Source organism: Mesitornis unicolor, unplaced genomic scaffold, assembly GCF_000695765.1.
Source record: "Mesitornis unicolor isolate BGI_N332 unplaced genomic scaffold, ASM69576v1 scaffold25521, whole genome shotgun sequence".
Lineage (NCBI taxonomy): Eukaryota > Metazoa > Chordata > Aves > Mesitornithiformes > Mesitornithidae > Mesitornis > Mesitornis unicolor.
Window position 1 is genome coordinate 3102 of NW_010162230.1, and position 14213 is coordinate 17314.

The 14213-nt window shown below is 43.3% G+C and overlaps 1 protein-coding gene across 1 annotated transcript; it reads left to right on the forward strand.

Moving 5' to 3' along the window:
- Positions 1–1397: 1397 nt before the first annotated feature.
- Positions 1398–6335, forward strand: EIF4H (eukaryotic translation initiation factor 4H; the record flags this gene model as incomplete). Its single annotated transcript, XM_010193563.1, has 6 exons — positions 1398–1579; positions 2289–2353; positions 2461–2560; positions 3200–3265; positions 5029–5187; positions 5309–6335. Coding segments are annotated over 6 exons (709 nt in total), but the record flags the coding sequence as incomplete, so codon positions are not given.
- Positions 6336–14213: the final 7878 nt, after the last annotated feature.

Below are 14213 nucleotides of genomic sequence, written 5' to 3' on the forward strand. Positions count from 1 at the left end.
ACAAATAACTCCTGCATAGAGCTGCTACCATAAAAAGGCACAAATGAAAAGCTCACCTAGAAAGAGTAAAGGAATCTTTATTCAAGATTTCTGCATTGTCTGATTCATCAGTAATAAAATACTTACTCTGGAATGAAACAAAAGCAGACACACAAGTACATTGCTTGTCCAGTGGATTTTCTGGCTGCACACAACCAGCCAGAATAAAAGGAAATAGTAAAATTATTTTACTTTCTGTGTTTTAGGTAGGATTCTGCAGAAACCTCATTAGTCCATGTTGCACTAGCAGATCCTGGTTTGGTGTATGGTTTGTGTTCCATTTGGCTTTTAAATGCACAGTGAGCCCCTGGGAAAGAGAGCAAACATAAACAAAGTCCCATAATAGTAAGTTGTTGAAGAAAACATGAGCAGAGTAGTAGGTAGGCATCTCAGGTAAATGTCAAAGATTAACCAGGGGTAGCAAATGGTGTTGGAACCAGTGGCATCCTATAGTCTAGAAGTCAGGTGCTGTACCTTGAGGTTGCCTTGTGCCTGCAGTACAAATCTTACTCTCTGTAAAGGAGATGATGGGTTTACAAGATGAGGCTCTCCATGAAACGCACATAGATGTGTTACATCTGAAAGAATGAATTGGACTGGTACACTTCTAGTTCCTCAGCAACAGGTGCTAATAGCCTTAACTGACACAGAGGGAAAAGTTAGGAAAAAACAATGTAGCTTACTTCAGTCTGTAATTCACAAGACACAAAGGAGGAAGTAAATATCCAAATAGCACTGAAATTGGTTACTCTGCCTTGCAACAGCTTGTTCAACCAAGTTTTTTGTGTTCAATTCAAAGCATTCCAGTCCAGGTATCTGACAGTTATGGCAATAACTTCAGAGTTAGGATAAGATGTTTCTGTTAGGCTAAATGGTGCTGAAATAGTTCAGATAATTATGGAGTGGATGTTGATAATGCACTACTTAGTTAAAAGCGTTCAGGATATGCTGAAAAGCCTGTGCCATGAAAGTATTTGTTCACTGCTCTAAATTATTCTTAAAATCTAGTCTAGGATGTGTTTTTTAAGAAGTGAAGTTTTTGAGTCGGAGACAGTAGAGATAACCTTACATTGCTTTTCTTAATGCATTGTGGGATGAGAGAAGTTTCTTCATCATTTCATTAGAGTTCACCTGTAATGTATTTGAATATATTGTTCACTTGTTTTCCTACTGGAGTATTGAATAAGGTAATACTAGAAAGGAGCTGGCTGATAGTGGAGATCGCAAAGGAATAGAAAAACTAAAGCTGGGGGAAGATCCACTTTCAAAAAGTCAAACAGCACCTGAGCAGTGCTCTCTACTGTATTACTGGGTGTGTTGGGAGTCAAGTTCCAGAGGCACTGTTCTTTTTTCAACAGGTCTCGTGGTGGTGGACTTGTTTCTCGCAAGCAGAAAGAGCTGCCAACAGAACCCCCTTTCACAGCATATGTGGGAAATCTACCCTTCAACACTGTTCAAGGAGACATAGATGCCATCTTCAAGGACCTCAGTGTAAGGAGTGTACGGCTAGTCAGAGACAAGGAAACAGACAAATTCAAAGGTGAGTGTTCGGAGAACTGTATCAAAGCTGAAGTGTCTGACCCACTTAAGATTCATGACCTTAAGTGCCAAGCACTTAAACAATCTTTTGTTAGTTCAGATGACTCCTGTAGCTTCAGCTTTTCTGTTTTTTTTCTTTTTAGTAGACAAGGAGAAAAGCAAGTAGATAAGCCATTCAGGCAGTTGTTTTAGAGGATGCAAATCTGATTTCTGTTGGAATTGGCCAGTGGAAAAAGGCAGTATATTTGTAAGCTACTTTTAAGGGGAAAAAGGCTTAAGTCTGGTAACAGAGGGTCTCAGAAAAGGAGTAAGTTCACTAAATGTGATGACACAACTGTTGACCAAGCATGTACTTCAGTTTCTTATTTAAAATACTGTCAATGTTCAGCTAAATAGCTGTCCAAATCAAAGATCAAATCTAATGTGTAATGAGAACCTTATGGTAAAGGGAATTAAACAGGCTCTTAGCATTTGCGTAGTGCCCATACAGAGCTGTGTTTCAGGATTTGTCCCCATCATTAATAGACATAATGCATTAATAATGCATTCATCCTTAGTGATGTTTGGTTTCCAAGTTACACACATCTTGCACTTACGTTGTAGTTCATCTTTGAAAGAGAAGGGAAGCTATTAGCAGGTATGCAGGAAGAGTAGCTTCTTTAAGAGGCCTTTTAACATGCTGGTATTAACTTGTGAAGTTCTTCTTACAGGATTTTGTTACGTAGAGTTCGATGAGGTGGAGTCACTCAAGGAAGCTCTTACATATGATGGTGCAGTAAGTATACTTGCAATTAATTTGTGAAATAAAGATGAGCACAAGTCTCAAATTCCTTGGCAGCCTATATGGTATGTTCTGAAGAGCTTCTCCCCTTTATTTAACAGCTTTTGGGTGACCGATCACTCCGAGTGGACATAGCAGAAGGCAGGAAACAGGATAAAGGTGGCTTTGGCTTCAGAAAAGGTGGTGGATCTGATGAGAGAGGTGATTTCCATTTCTCTGAATAACTTCTTAAGTATGTGATTGTGGTTATGACTTCTGTTGCTAGCTAATGCTAAGACAAGGCATGTGAGTAAATGTGAAGATTATCTAGGGAAGAGAAATTTTATGTTTATACACATTTCTAACCTAGCTGCTGCTGCTTCTGAGATGTCTGGAATAGATGTGCTTTGTGTCCAAAAGCTTGAATGTGTTGTCACTCCTAGTCCAGGAAGTGAGACCAATACCAGTGTACAGTGTCTTGCAGAGGACAATCATAAGCCCAACAGTCTGATCTGCTACTATTTTATCATGATGCAAATGTGAGTAAGCTAAGTACAGGTACTTATTTTGGACTATCTCCTGTTCCAGTGTAAAACCAGACTTTGCTGTAGTTGGAGCTTATTTGAACTCACTAAAGGTTTCCATTAAAAGTGTATTAGGGAAACTTTTCTGACCACTCATTCTTGGTTAACTTAAACTGACCGTTTGTTCCTATGCAAAGGAAGTTGTTGGTACTGAGAGGCAAGTACTTTCCAGCAGCATGACTTTGGATATTGAAGGACTGAGACTTTGGTTTGGTGTCCCCTTCACCAGTCTTTCCCACAGCTTCAGACCTGAACACAATTGTGGCTTTTTTCCTAGGAATGGGAGGAGGTTCCCGAGAATCCAGAGGAGGTGGATGGGATTCCAGAGATGACTTCAATTCTGGTATCAGTATTACACTTATACAGATAGGCAGCCTAAAAGGCACAGAATTGTTCTCATTTTCATGTCAGCTGCATTTGTCCTCATTACTGTTTTGACTGACTCTGTGCTGAATTTGGACATCCTACAGCTGTAGTGGGATCCTTCAGGAGGAATCTTCCATTGCCTTATAGCAGAGGGAAGAGTCTGATCGTAAATTTTGTGAAACAATCCTAAATGACAATGCTTTTTCGATTGTAGCCTATGATGTATTGAGCATTTCTCAAACATGAGACCAAGTACAGTTCTGAATAGTAGCAGAAACAGACATATCATGTGGAAAAGCCAATATTGATGCTGTATTCTTTCAGAGTCGAGACTTTCACCTTCTTAAGGAGATGTGACATCAAATAACCCTGAAGCAACTGACTTCTCTAAAGATGTGTTAGTGTTCCAAAGCACTTTTAAGTGCTAAATGCTCCTAAACTCTTAGACCTGTTACAATAACACAAGTTGCAGCAAATGATTGAACTTTGAGTGGAAGGTAGTGATGGAACCACTCGGTTTGCTCTTGACTTCCAGTCAGTATCTATTAGAATCCAGGATGACATTAATGCTTTTGTCCTCTGAAATCATGGGTTTGGTCAATTTTCTGGTGAGGAGATGTTGGCAAGTGCAACTTTGCAATGTCTGCTCTCTGTGTGAGTGGAATGGATGAAGTGGAAGGAGTAGTAACAAGTGTGCCCTTGCCACTAGCATCAAACTGAAACGTGGTGTTGGAGACAAGAAGCTTGCTACAGCACTTCGCTTAACCTGCCTTTGTAGCTAAGCACTCTGGTGTCACAGCTTTATACCTTTTTTGGTAGCTTCTTCAAATGCAGATGCATTTCAGCTTGTTAGATGCTGGGTGAGCGGTTTGTGAGCCAACAGTTTAGCATTTCAGTCTTAGTTGCTACAGAAGCTTCTGTTCTCAGGTTGTACAGCCTTACTTTGGATCAAGTCTTTAAAGATGGTTGATTGGCTCTGAAGTAAAGAAAATCAGATGGGAACAAACCAGCTTTCTCTTCCAGGCAGCTTCTGAAAAACTGAATATATTCCCATTAGTTGTGCTACTAGCCTGAAGTATGCTCGTCCTATTGAATGCAGGTAGGGACTTGAAGAAGAGGTACTCAAGGATAGTCGTTGGTACCGGATGGAACTCTGGCTAGTGACAGTTCTTGATTTTTTTTATATGTAACTTTCAAGTTTAAAGTCTGATTTGGTTTTTGGTTTTGTTTTCCCATTTCTTTAATTAGTCAGTTTACAGTACAACTAAAAAGCTTTGCTCTGTTTTTCAAAGGTTTGGGTTTACAAAAACTGTATATTTCACTATCTTCCCATTTACTCTGCTCCTGCAGATTTCATGCTAAGGCTGTAGCCAGTCTGGTCTTCTGGCTACAGAAGTACTCTGAGCACTTCTAGTGTTTTTTCTGAATCCAGCTGATGATGTTAACAATCTGAAGTTGCCACTGAAGCTCATATTTTAAGCTCACTTGATGACCTCCAGCACTCCAATAGGCCTCTAGGTGGATAAAGCAATTTCTGTACTTGGTTTCAAGTGGAATCTGATTAATCTTCTGGAACATGCTAGAGATCTGCGGAGCAATCTGGCTACAGAAAAAGGCTCTCAGTGTATCATCTGGGACTCACAGCAGTGACTTGAAAGGTTTTTCCAGTCATCCAGATAAAAATCTAGATTAAAAGAATTGCAGAATGTGCTCTTTAAATTCACTGTCTTCTGTCTTCAGGATTCAAAGATGACGACTTCTTGGGAGGCAGGGGTAGAGGAACCCGACCTGGAGACCGGCGACCACCTGGTGCCTCAATGGGAAGTGGTGGCACTGGTCGCTTCAGAGATGGGCCTCCCCTTCGTGGATCTTCCATGGACTTCAGAGAGCCAACAGAAGGTAAATTTTTTTGTATCTTCTGTAATTTAGTCATCTTTCATGACGGAAACTCTTGCTTTCTTTGTCAGGTTAAAGCTGCTGCCCTTGACAGACAGATCTTAAAACCTTTTTTTTTTTCCAGAGGAACGAGCACAGCGACCTCGACTTCAGCTCAAACCTCGAACAGTTGCTACCCCCCTCAATCAAGTAGCCAACCCAAACTCTGCAATCTTCGGTGGAGCCAAGCCCCGAGAGGAAGTAGTAAAAGAGCATGACTGAGTTTGGGGTTGAGAGGGAATGGGGAGGCGGGAGAAAAAGTGAGACAGTACAGAGTGACTAGCTCTGCTGGAATGTCAACCCTGCAGTTTACCATTCCTGCCATCTGGCATTTGTCCTCTTTGAAACCGAAAATACAGAGCTTGTGAATGCATGTCAAGCTGTTAACGAGTGGTTTTTAGTACGTTCTTGGCTTTGCTGTATCTAGTGCTGGCTTTGTGCTGAGTTTCCCTCTTCTGTTTCCTTCCAAGCAGCACAGTTGCCAGTAGATAGGGCAGTGTAGCTGCTCCCACAAGTGTGGAAGTCTCTGGACAAAGGTGCTGCTTCAACTTCTTCCTTTCTGGGTTTGTTTTACTTCAGAAGCACAGGTTAGGCTTAGTTATTGCCCCATATCGTTTGCTTTTACTTCCTCAGTGCTCCTCTTCTGACCTGCATGTCTTGTTCTGTATTGCTGTGGCTCTGAAGAGGAAAACTGGAGAGCCCAGATGAGTTGAGCAGAGAAATTTACAGTTCTAACCAAGTAGTGAAATACCACTTAGGACAATTGGTGATAGTTACTGTATACAGTAGAACCCCTTATAGAACTAAGGGATGTAACTGCCCTTTCACACCAGGTTACCAGGAAGTATCAATAGATGCAAATAAAATTAACAAGAAGCCTGATGAATAAGTGGTGGAATCAATATGGATAAAGCATCTGCTGGCACACTCTTGCTGGTGGCTTTCCATTGACCTCAGAATGGTATGATACTACTCCACTGAGTGCAAGGTTAGTGCTGCAAAACTGTCTGAGCACGACTGCTCACTGGCTCTTTCTGCTTACTTTTTTTGGGATTTTACGTATTTGGTAAATTTTTAAAAGAAGTTTCTACAAATAAAGTTGCCTTTTTTATTTTTGTTTAAGGAGTGTATACTTTGCCATGCAATATGTAACTGCCATTATCCCCTGTATTTTGTTTCCCAGTGGTGTACAGTTTTAAGACCTGCTGAAAATGGACAGATTAGGAATCACTTTGCTATAGATTCTCTTCGTGTAGAAGTTTGAGTAAAAAGCATTTTTGATTGCTGCATTTCTTTCAACTTGAAATGTTTCTTTCCAGTGTTGTGTGGGAGGAGGGAGGGGAGGCTGGAGCAAAAGGAGAGAGAGAGATCGTTAGTGTTTTAAAACAAAAGCTGGATCTACAACCCCAAATTGTGGATATGCCCAATGCATGAGAAAAACAGGCCCCTAATGCTGGTGCTGACAGCTCTCAGGTGAAACAGCCAGCACCTCAGAGTACTTTGCTAGAGGAGTTTGGAAGTGTGGCTGCTTCACTGTCAGCATCCCTGCTAGTAGTGAATTTTTTCCCTGCAATTACCTTTGTAATGTCAGAGCCCCAGCAATTTACAGAACTGCTCTTTCCTTCCTTCTGCCTGTCACTTAATCTGCTTCTGAGATAAGAACCATTTGTCTAACACTAATAGTTAATTTAAGACAGACATGCATTTGTGTGGTTGTATTCCAAACCAATAATTGACCTATTTACATCCTCAATGTGGAAAAAGATTTTAAGAACAAATTCCCATATAAGAACTCACCTCCAGTCAAGAAAGTTGACTTTTAAATGTAAAAACAAAACAGACAAAAAAAGGAAAATAATTCCAAACACTTACCACATTCTGCTTCATAACAAAATAAATTTATGGATATGGTATTTTGTGAATGAACTTTTAAATAAAAGAAAACATTAAGTAAATATTTAACATTGGTCTTTATTTGAGTCTGCTGTAGCATGGTTTTTTGTCCTCCCTCAGTTTTCAAAGTTTGTGTTAAAATGGAATTTGCTTCCTTAAATTTTATAAATTGTAAATGTTATCATTTTTTTTATTCTTATACAAATAAGGGAGGGGAGGAAAAGATAAACGGGAGGAATCTTGTCTAAAAAAGTGCTGAAAGGAGCAGGGCACAGTGAAGTAAGACTTGTGTATGAGTGGAAGCAAGCCCAGGTTCTTTGTAATGGAAGTTACACTACAGCCACGGGACATTGCTGAGGCTGCCAGGCAGGACTTGGGCATACTACAGCTTGCAGGACACGCAGTGCCTCATGCCATTTCCCACATGCTGGGTTCTGCTGCCCTCACTGGAATCCCCTGCCTGCTACAGGGCAAAATGAGTGTCCTTCCCTTCTGAGTAGTGGTCAGTTTAATGGGGAGTCTTTCGTAGTAAGACAGAGTAGGTCAACTTGATGCTGTCTTGCCTAGTTTCTTCCAACCGTTTCAGCTGACCCATTTCCTGCTAGACATACCTGTAACTGAAGCTGTTTCCCTGGGTCTTTGAAATATGTGTGTATTGCAGTCTGTTAAAAGGGACAGAGCCATGTTTTTATTGGGTAAATAAGCACTGACCTTCCTGCTGGTTTCACTGCATTTCATAGCATGAAAGGAGAGAAGTTCTTCCCTCCCCCTCTAGACCTGCTGTACACCAGCTTAAACAGAATCCAGATCCTGCTCTGGAGCCCCTTGCTGCAGCAGCATGTGTGCTAGCACCTGGCTGTCCTGCCGGAGCTTTGTCTGTGCAAGCAGGGCTAGCTGTGGTGGTCGTGTCCCTTAGCTGCTGCCACAAGGCTGGCTCGTGGTTGGGCTTTCAAACCTGATGGAAGCAATAATTTCCTGACTGCATGGAGGAAAGTAATGCTGGTTTGTGAGAAAGCTACAAGTGGGAAATGGCTCATCTTAGGCCCATATGTGTTTTTGTGTATCTGCTAATAGTTATTTGGTCAAAGGTTTTGTACTAGTGAATGCAGTTTAATCTCAATATCATTTGACATTCATCGGTTGGTTGTTGAGGTTTTTTTTCAGTTCTTCATATGCAAATGTAAATGCCTGTTTCTTTAGAGCATTCTGCATCATGCCTCCCATATCCCTTAGGATCAGACTCCTCCTTTTTCTTTCCCTCCCTCAAAAATTTAATTGTTTAACCTTTTCTTATTTCGAAGCATATCAAATGAGGTTGTGTCAACAGTTGACAAAGCTACATTTATGTGTGTGTATGTGGCATTTGAGTGTCATAGGAGACAAGATTATTCTTCCCCATCCTGCCAGCAAAAGGTAGTTAAGGTTTAATCTGTAATGCTTAATTTTAGCTGCAGCTTAATGCTAAGCCTGGAATGGCAAAGCCTAGACTGAGAAGGTTACCTACCAGCAGTAGTAAAAAATGGGTAATTCACTTTGTGGCTATTCCTGTTCTCACCAAGTAATTTCTAGTGCAGAGCTTTCTTCAAACTTGAACTTAAAAAAATAACCAAAACTGAAGTCAGTCAGAGCTGGCTGTGATAGAGAGCGATTGTGGCCAAGACTTGCTGTCCCAGTGCAGTTCTGAATGGGGCTGGTGTTTCTCAACTTGTCTTAGGAATGCTGTTACAGTTTCAGTCCTGACTTCAGCACACAGTCTAGTAGGAACATTTGCTACCTGTCGTACTAGTTGCTGACTTGCCTTCAGAAAAGGTGATAATTCATCTTGAGAATTTTAGAGCCAATCCTGTGATACTGCAAACCTCCCTTTTTCTAGAAAATATTTAATAATAAAGCCAGCAAATTCTGCAATGCATGTGCACCCCCTCCATCAGATGTAGGAACTTGCAGAGCAGCCCTGGTCTGGCTGACGGCTTTGACCAAAGCTGTTTGCAGAGACTGGTTTCCAGGAGCTCCCCGTTCACCTGATGTGTATTTTGGACAAGGGCTGCCTGTGTCACGCTTGCTCCAAGTCGTGCGGTGTGAAGCCAGGCATAGATCCCTGGCTTTTCTACATCGACCTAGTTCCTTCTCAGTGCGTGGAAGTACGTCTCTTGATTATTCTTGCTGGCTGATAGAAGGAGCACAGTCAAGGAGCTGTTAACTGTGAGCATCTTTATTTGTGCTAAGTTTTGGTTTACACTCTGATGGTTTCTGTGTTTCGCTAGCAGACAAGAGCAGAGGCTCTGAAGGAATGCAGTTGTCTGCATATCTGGGCATATTCTAGCACAGAATCGCTTTCCAGTTCTCAAGGACACTTCTCTGGGCTGGATTCTCGAGATGCAATTTTGTAGGTGATGCTTGTCTTAAATTTGTAGAAAGAGGGAGTTCTGTGACTGAAGAGGAATTTGATTTCCGGCTGAGACTGGAGTTTTCTAATCCGGTAGCTGAATCCCTCCTTTTAAATGCCACTTACCCACTGCGAGATTTTAAGGAATCGGAGAGCCATCTTTTATCTATATAATCTGTAATTTATTCTCTTACCTGTGATACCACTCACTATAGTGTTATTAAACCAAACCACTTAGAAGCATTTAAAATGGGGTAACCATATTCTTTGATGCTGCTTTCTGAAGGGATTTAATCTTTCAGTGCCGGATGCTTGACTCTCAGGCCTGATGCACAAGCAGTATTAGCAAAGTCTTGATGATGTTCTGGGCTAACTGGAGAAACGTACTACCAGGTGCACTGTAGCTGTAGAGCTTGAGCCTGTCCTGTGCGTGGGGGACTGCAGGGAAGCTTTGCTGGTTCCTGCCCGTGTCTGCTCACTCAAACCCGAAGCTTGGATGGGCACAAGAAATGGGAGCTCAGGTTCTGGTTGCACGTGCAGTGTCATGGTGTGGGTACGGTGTTGCTGTTACTAGGTCTAAGTTCATGTTCCTCATCTCACTGTAGCAGTTTGGTGACTAATTCTAGAGCATTTTATGGTTTCCTTTTCTATAGCTGCAACGACTCTTGTTCCGTGACACTGCCCGCTCAACGGCAGGCTCATTTTAACATCTAGTTCTTTCATTTCTGTCTCCTTTGCAGCAAAGTGCATCCAGGGGGCTTTAGGGACTTTCAGCGCTGTTGCAGGAAAAACCTGCTTACCTGTGAGCTCAAATTCTTCTGTAAAGGTCTAGAGTATCCCAGGGTCGATGCTTTGGGTGTAACATTGCCAGGAATGCTGCCACCGCCTTTCCACCTGGTAGGTTTCAGCCAAGTTAGGGTTCAGCACAGTAGAGATTTGCTTTCTACTATGAGATCACTTTGTTCACGTCGCTGTGCTCCCAAGATCTGCCTCTTTCTTTTAAATAAACCAAAAAAATCACTAAGTACCTCTATAAACCCCTGCAAAATCTGTACTGTAATGAATCTGTATAATTTGTATTGCTGTATAAGAAATCAAATAAAACAGTTCAAACCTTCCAGGGTTTTGTGTTCAAATGTAACAATTACAGTGTCTACAAGGTTGAGCTAAGCAAGATAAGAGTGGGAAGCAGCTTTACAACACTGTAGGGACATACAAGATTAGCCTTTGCAAAAATTTTGCCCCGATTTTTGTGAAGCACCCAGAAATCCTAGCTGTGAGCTGTCTTTCCACTGGGTGGTAGCAGCATTTCTCTTCAGCTGTAACGGAGCTGCTTTTGGTTTTAGTTGGGTGAGATCAGATTTGCAGTGGGGCGTGCAGCTGGGCCGGGGAGGAGGTGCCACTTCCTCTTTAGCTGGGGAAATGATCTTGCGACTGCGGCGCAGAGGAAAGCCATCTCTTGGTCTGTACAGAAATGGGTGTGCGCTGCTTCAGCGTGTCAGAAAATTTCCTCCAAGACTTGACTGTCATTAAAACGGCAAAACAAGTAATTAGAGGTTGGGATGAGGCACGTGCTGATTCTGGTCACAAAGTGAGCGGAATTTGAATGCTGGTCCTCTGCAAGGCTGGCAACGCTTGACTCACAAAGTTCATGAGCTCTGGGAGAAAGCGCCTGGTGGGGCTTGGAAACCCTTCCTCAAGGCTTTCACCATTGGGTGTGTTTCTGCAGAAAGGTCAGGTTTAGATGACGCATTGATCTTTAATCGTTGTTTAACTGTAGCTTTCTGATCAGCATTAGTCATAACACCTGGTTCAAGCTAAACCCACTGGGCTTGGAGCAGACTCCACCTGTATCTGAAGCGATGTAAACTGGTCCCCAGAGCATTCAATCACCCAGCCCCAGCAGGGAAGCTGGACAGGGTGGAAGGTGGGCTCTCACAGCCTCTCTGGACCTGAAGAGATCTTTCTGTAGCTGGTCAGTGATGTATTAAAAGGTGGAGGAAAAAAAAAGAGGGTTTGGGTAGCTGCTAAAACTGAAGGAGTAAATGTTGTGTGTTTGTTATGGTGGAGAAACAAAACCAAGCTGAAATGGGTAAGCTTTGAAAAGGATGGGGAAGGGTGAAATAGTAATGTTGAATTTTATGTAAGTTTATAAAAGTTATTGCAGTAGATAAAGACATGATGCTCCTCAGCCTTTGACCTTAAATCAAAGCAGAAGTGGTGTCTAGCAATGAGGCACAGGGTGGAGCCTGGTGTCCCAGGCTGGGATTGATGTCTGGTGTGCCAGAGGGGGGTCACTCTGGCCTCATACAGAGCAGAACTCGTGGTTGTGCTGGGGGTGAGGGCTCTCATCCTGAACCCCTGCACCGAGCCCTTCTCTTGAGAGATACCAAGAAGGCAGATAGTGTCTGTGCTGCTGCCTGTGTCACTGCAGTAGTTACCTTCTAATCAAAGTTAGAAATCAGGGTGGTTGATCTCTCCAAAGGACTGATACCGTCAAAGGGTACTGCTCTACCCGAGCGCTGTTGTAGCGCCCGGGTGTGACCGCGCTGCTCTGCGCCATCGGCCGCCCTCGCTCGTGGTGCTGCTCCCAGTCACGGCACCGGCCTCTGCCTGCTCCCGAGAAGCAGAGCAGCCACGTGTGCCAGGCTGGGAGGCAACGCGGAGACCGACACGAGGTGCCTTTGCTGCAGCCCGTGCCAATGGTGGTGATGTCTGCAGCGCAGCAGCGAGTCATCTCTGAAGCTGTGGGACCCCTCAAGAGGACCTGTAAGCAGATACAGAGTACCCTTATAGCTGTGTCTGTTCCTAACGAAATAGATTTCTGAAGTGAAAGACAAACTATAATCGTCTCCAGCATATTTGGATCATCAGTTCTGCTGTAAAGAGCTCTTTTGTAAAACTTCTGTTATCAGATTATGTTTAAATATGTAAAAAACCTGCTAGAAACCCCCTAATAAACTACTTAATAGCCAAGATCTCTGGTAGAAATACCCGTTTTGTAGCACCATTTTAGCAGTCAGAAAAGCATTTCACATTATGTCATGTTCCTTACGCAGAGGCCAGCCAGAAACCACCCGAGCGATTCCTAGCTGGATGTCTATGAATCTAGCTATTCCAGTCTTTGGTTCAAATTATAGGTACTGATTTCAAGACAGGTTTCTGCACCTGGATTTCCTGTAGGAACAGCTCTGAAAGGTGCATGCAAGCAATTATTTTTGAACCTCAGGTTAGAATTGGAAGAGAGAAAGTCTGGATATATTTGCACATACAGTGGTTAACTGTCTTATCAAAGTACTGCTTCCTCTAAAAGCTTGATAGCGGAGTTCCCATCCCAGAGTTGCAAAAACAGCTGGGCTATTTTATAATTTTTATGATAGAAGAGTCACCTTCTAGAGATGGATGTCGGTGACTGGTTGTGGCAGCTTGAGTGTGCTGTGATTTAAATATAATAACATTTCCCTTTGCTGAATAATTTCCATGGCTGTGTGTAGGAGGGATGTTACAGAGCCTTCGTGAGAGGCAGCATGAAACACGGCTTTGTTGACACATGTCGAGCGTGTGCCCGGCTGTCTGCTCTCCAGTCGCTACAGGTACACAGGGCTGCTGTGTGCATGTGCAGGCTCTCCTGTTCCTAGAGCCGGTCACATATTTCATACATGGTAATAGAGCTTTAAGCCATCAGCTAAATTCCCAATAATTCAAATCCTCTCCTTATTCTATTACAGCACAAAAACATTAATGAGCTACTACTTTTTAAGAGTTCAGGGAAATTGTACCTGATGTCTGCAAACTGCCAATGCTGAAGCATAAGAAATGGTTTTATTCTTACAGCTCCAGACAGGAGCTCCAGGTTTGGCCATTGGCAACAGTGACCTCAGGCTATTTACTGCCTTTTGGGGGCTTGATATCATCTTTTCTGTCAAAACTATGAGAGGGCTTGCTATTTGCTTTATCTGCTATGAGTTTTTCCAGGCAGCATCTGTGCTGAGTCCTCCAAAGGCTCCTTGCTAGAAGGAAACTTGAACCTTTTCGGGCCACCAGCTCCATCTGAACCTCAAGGGCCGCTTGGGAAGGGACATTGGCAGCATGCGCGGTTCCTCGCTGTCCGAGCCTCTTCCTCTCCCCATGGCAGATAAAACTGAGACACTTCTGCGAGAGGCTGCCTGGGGTGGGTTTGTGCAAGCGGCACCTGTGGGTCCCTCCTGTGAGCCGGCGAGGGGCTGACCAGCCGAGCGACGGATGTTGGGGTTGGTGATTCAGATGATGACAGGAAACCAGAAACTGGCTAACGGGCCCCGCAGGAACCAGCTCCAGTGTCACCAGCTGCAGCTGTGAGGTGCAGGAGGAGATGGGACAGATGGGGGAGAGCGGCTGAGCTCAGGTACGGTAGGAAAGGGAGGGATGGGGAGAGAAAGGCACCTGGGGGTGCATGGGGTTCGTGTGAAGGCTTTGGGACAAGTGGCGTATCCTGCTGGTTTCAGTGAGCTTGGAGATCCTAGGCTAGATCTTGGTGGCCCTTTTAAATAGGGTTCAAGGTCACCCCTCAAAACTCCTCAGAAGAGCCACTCCTTGGTACTGCTCATGCCCCTCACTTGATAAACTCGAAGGTATGAGAATTACCAGGTTTATCTTCTCAGCGGCATTAATACCCTGTGGGACCCAAGATAAGAGTCTGTCCCATACAACCTGGTTTGCCCATTTTACAGCA